At 45.0% G+C, this 4,716-nt stretch overlaps 1 protein-coding gene and 1 pseudogene across 1 annotated transcript; both read left to right on the forward strand.

The window, feature by feature from the left end:
- The first annotated feature begins 605 nt into the window (after nt 1-605).
- LOC146829519 (uncharacterized) lies at nt 606-1,504 on the forward strand (annotated as a pseudogene).
- A 1,976-nt stretch (nt 1,505-3,480) lies between these two features.
- LOC146829520 (endogenous retrovirus group FC1 Env polyprotein-like) lies at nt 3,481-4,161 on the forward strand. The gene has a single exon (XM_085606509.1). It carries the CDS (start codon nt 3,496-3,498, stop codon nt 4,159-4,161), a length of 666 nt encoding a protein of 221 aa, XP_085462635.1. The 5' UTR covers nt 3,481-3,495.
- The last annotated feature ends 555 nt before the right edge of the window (nt 4,162-4,716 follow it).

Below are 4,716 nucleotides of genomic sequence, written 5' to 3' on the forward strand. Positions count from 1 at the left end.
ATTCTCCTTTCGTGGCTCTCAGAACCTCCATTCTCGTTTACCTCAGGGGTACTGTGAGTCCCCTAGTGTCTTCAACAGAGCAGTCAAGAATGACCTCGCTAATTTTCAAAGTGACAGCACAATACTGCAGTATGTCGATGACTTACTAATTTGTAGTGCCACAGGAGAACAGTGCAGAAAAGACACTGTGTCTCTGCTTTTCACCCTCACCCAAGGAGACTACAAAGTAGACAGAGACAAATTACAATATTGCCATGAAGAAGGCCATTATTTGGGACAATTGCTATCAGCCTCAGGACCTGAAAGACCTGAAAGAGCAGCTACAATTAGACAGATGACTGAGCATGGGACAGTGAAGGGAATGCAAAAATGTATTGAGCCTATGCAACCATGTCAGACAATGGGTTTTTGACTGTAGCACCCTGATAGCCCCTTTACTCACAGCCATTAAACAGGCAAAGACACCGAAAGATAGAATAACATGGACTGCAGAAATGCGAAAAACATTTCATAAATTAAAGACAGAGATAACAAATGCACCAGTGTTAGGAACACCAGACTACGCTAAAGAGTTTTACCTTTTTTCCCACTGCAATGGCCAGGTGATGACGACAGTCCTCACCCAAAAGTATGCTTTAGGCCACAAACCAATTACGTACTTTAGTGGCCTACTTGATCCTGTTATGAAATGCCATTACCCCTGTGAGCAAGCTTCGGCAACAGCAGCCTTTGCGGTTGAGAAAAGCGCCCCCATTGTCATGGGTTCACCTCTGACGCTGTATGCAGAACATGCAGTGTTTGCAATAATTCAGAAGGCTAAGACGACACTAACAACACAGAGAGTATCAGGCTATGAGATAATTTTATCACTACCATCTCTCAAGGTAGTCAAGTGTCATACAGTCAACCCTGCTACTTTCTTTGCACCCCCAATTGAAGGTGCAGATAGTGACCCCCAAGACTGTGAAACATATACTCCAGATGAGTGTAGCCAAGCAAGAGAAGACCCCATTCCAGGTAGCATCGTATATTTTGTAGATGGATCTTCCACAATAGATCAGGACACAGGAATACGAGATACAGGGGCAGCAGTGGTCAGAGCCATGCAGCACGATTCTTCAGATACTTTGCAGATACCAGAACAGATAACTTTGCCATCGCATTATTCTGCTCAAACTGCTGAGCTGGTAGCACTGGTGCTACTAGGGTGAAGGTGAAACAATTACAGTGTATTCTGATTCTGCCTATGTCACTACAACAGTGCATTCCAGCATTATGCAGTGGAGCAGACAGGGATTCCTAAAATCCGATGGAAGCCCTGTCATGCATCGCCCTCTTTTAAAAGAACTGATTGTAGCTATACCACATGCAGTTGCTGTAGTAAAATGCACAGCTCACACCAATTCTCAAGACTTTTTCTCCCGTGGAAATGCCTTGGCTGATTGGGCAGCCAAGGAAGCAGCCAAACTCCCTTTGAACAATATACCTGCCACAATTCTATTGACGACTGACACAGCAGCTAGCAACACAGATGCATCTTATGATCTCCTGAACCCTTCTAGGCATTATGCAGAAACAGCTCACCTGCATCTAAGAGAGATACCGGTAAATGCTTCAGACCATGAAAAGCAGTTGTGGAAATCTAGGGGATGCACACAGACAGGTACAGATGTAATATACAGACAGGTATCCACAGGGAAGCCTGTCATGCCCTAAGCACTACTACTTATAGCCTTGAACCAGCTAAATTTTCCATCACACACTGACAGAGACAACATGTTCCTCCAGATACGCCAGGATAGGTTTGTTCCCAACTTACATGAGATAATCACAATGCACCTATACATGTGCAGTGTGTGTCAGCAGTATCCCCCAAATCCCACCTTCAAGATAATAGCTTCTACAACCCGAACACAAGGACCCTTCAAGGAGTTGCACATTGATTATGTTGATATGATTGACAGATGCAACCATTTTCAAGGTGGATCGAAGCAGGCCCTTGTGTGCACTGTGATGCCAAGTCTGCTGCCACTTTTCTGATCCGTGAGGTTATTCTGAGATGGGGAATTCCCAAAGGGATCAGATCGACGATGGCACACACTTTGTGAATAACATCTTTTCCCATCTTACCACCTTGCTAGGAAGAACACACAGGCTCTCATCAGCTTATCACCCTCAAAGTAATGGTATTGTGAAGCGCCTTAATGGCCTCCTCAAGAACAAATTGAGTAAAGTGTGTGTCACCTTGAAAAAGAACTGGCTGTACAGTCTCCCCTTGGCATTATTTGCCTGAAATACCCCGGGTTCAGATCACCATTTGACCCCACACCAAATAGTGGCTGGGAGGCTGATGAGTACATTTGTGCCCCCAACTAGACACAAGTTGCAAACTGAAAGTGCACCTGAAGTTGTTCAAACTGAAATGTTTGACTATATTTCACAGCTAACAAAAGCCGCAAAGTGCTTCTCTAAACCGGTCACCCAGGCAACAGATAAGCACGCCGACGCCCTTCCAGCAGATGACCAAAGACCACCTTTGACAGTTGGACTCTAGTGTACACAAAGAACTTTATCCATACCTGGAAGGACAGCAAATTCAACAGACCCTTCCCAGTAACTCACAGCACTGCTACTGCGGTAAAAGTTCAAGGACATAAGCCATGGTACCATCTGAGGGACATTCGCCTGGCACCGACCTTGCCATCTATCCTTTCGGACACCGAGCAGGAAAAAGAGGGGGGTGAACAGGAGAAGCAACCGGAGTAAAGCCTCCCTCCAAAGCTTCAACAGACACTTATTTTAAGATATGTACATTTATTTTATTTTTCCTCCTCGGTGCGTTATTATTGATGATGATAGCCCTAGTCTATTTCGAATTTTTTCTCTACATTAGATATCATGCGCATGCATAGATGTGTTGAAAATTATACTGATCATCACCCTCTCCACAATGCTCTGCTTGGAAATAGTTGGTACCAGCACATGCATAGTATAGGCCAATCTACAACTAATACCAGTTGTAGGCCAGTACTCAATGTTACAGGATCAGTATTTGCCAATGATAAATGGCACACTGGAGCCACATTCATATGTAGAGCTATATCATTGTGGAATGGCACAAAAACAAATAGCCCTTTAAAATTCGATAAGGTAGTAGGACAATGTCAGCAAATATGGGATGCAAACATACAGAGATATACCTGGACAGGAACTAACACACACCCTAGGGTAGCAATAAAATTAACACAGTTTTCCCTTTGTTTTAGAGGAAATGGGACAGTAAAGGTGGAAAGAAACCTCAACTGCAATACCACCGTGGACAACGCCGACATGCAGGGGGGTACCACCAGCCTGATGGACCACTTTTGGCAGTGTGGGGCCCAGCTCCACCTACAGCTACCCCCGAACTGGAGTGGTCTCTGCGCCCTGGTCACACTGCACACACCCCCCCAGGTGATACCAGGAGTGGATATTAAGACATTGCATGACCATCCTATGAGCCGTCCAACGACCCTGCTGCATCGCCACGTGAAGAAACGGTATGCTGAGAACTTTGGCACCACAACCTGGAAAGATGTTACGCAAGAATACAGACTTTTTAATGATGCCCAACTATTCTTTGGCAGCATCATACCATTGTTTCAGGAGAAAGCAACCGCCCATTGGCTCCAGATCACAAGATGGGCGCTAATGAAGGCCATAAATGCCACAGAAGATGGCTTCAATTCCATAAAGGAAGAACTACGTGCCCTTAGATTAATGGTGATGCAGCATAGATACATTCTAGATTTAATGACAGCCGTGGAGGGAGATGTGTGCAAGAAGATTGGATCCGCCTGCTGCACCCATGTGCCAGCCTATGATGCAGACAATGGGACAGTGACCGGGGCCATTCGGACATTGCATGATCTCCACAAGGAGATGGTTGAAGAGGGGGGTGCTCCGGATGAGTGGTTCAAGGGCTGGTTCGATTGGGTGCCGTCCTCGATGTCGGGGTTGTTCAAGGCCTTGTTGCCTTTAATTGTTGTATTGCTTTTGATGTGCCTTGTATTTCAGGTAATACTAGCCTGTTGCAAAAAGATGACAGCTAGCATGGGAGGAGCATTCTTGGTCAGGAAAAGCACCACAGATGTCGTAGAACAGAGTGTTATATATGAGTAGATTTCCTTTGAGGATGGGAGATTAGGAGAAGAAGTAGTTGATGAATTAACTAGAGGGGGGAATGATATGGAGAAAAATAGGATACATTTTGTGCAAACACACACAGAGTTAAGGCCTGCAACTTCTATGCAGAAGTTCCAAGTTAAAAGCAGCTTTAGGCATCTGTAGAAATAAAGGCCCAGGCCTCTGCATGAGAAATAGGTCAGAAAATAGCATGTTACAAAAGACAATGAGTTTAGCTGAACTTATCAGGTCACACAGTTTGTTGAAAGGTCAGGAAATGGCCTGCAGTCACAAAGTTAAGCTACTGCATGAAGCGTAGATCATATCTTCTTCCAGACTCGGGAAACCAGTAGTGTTTTAAACGTTGGAACTACAAAAACCATAAACCACAAGCCCATCTGCTAGAGAGACTGAGCTGGAAGGTGTCAATCATGTCTTTTGCAATCGTGTTACTAATGCATGCACACATAGATTAAGCACGCACACAGGATGGACTGGCCCAGGTGCAAGCCTTGGCACTGCTCATAAGTCGCTTCTGTTGAAAACCAAGTC

The sequence above is a fragment of the Triturus cristatus genome, chromosome 5_2 (genome assembly GCF_964204655.1).
Source record: "Triturus cristatus chromosome 5_2, aTriCri1.1, whole genome shotgun sequence".
Classification (NCBI taxonomy): domain Eukaryota; kingdom Metazoa; phylum Chordata; class Amphibia; order Caudata; family Salamandridae; genus Triturus; species Triturus cristatus.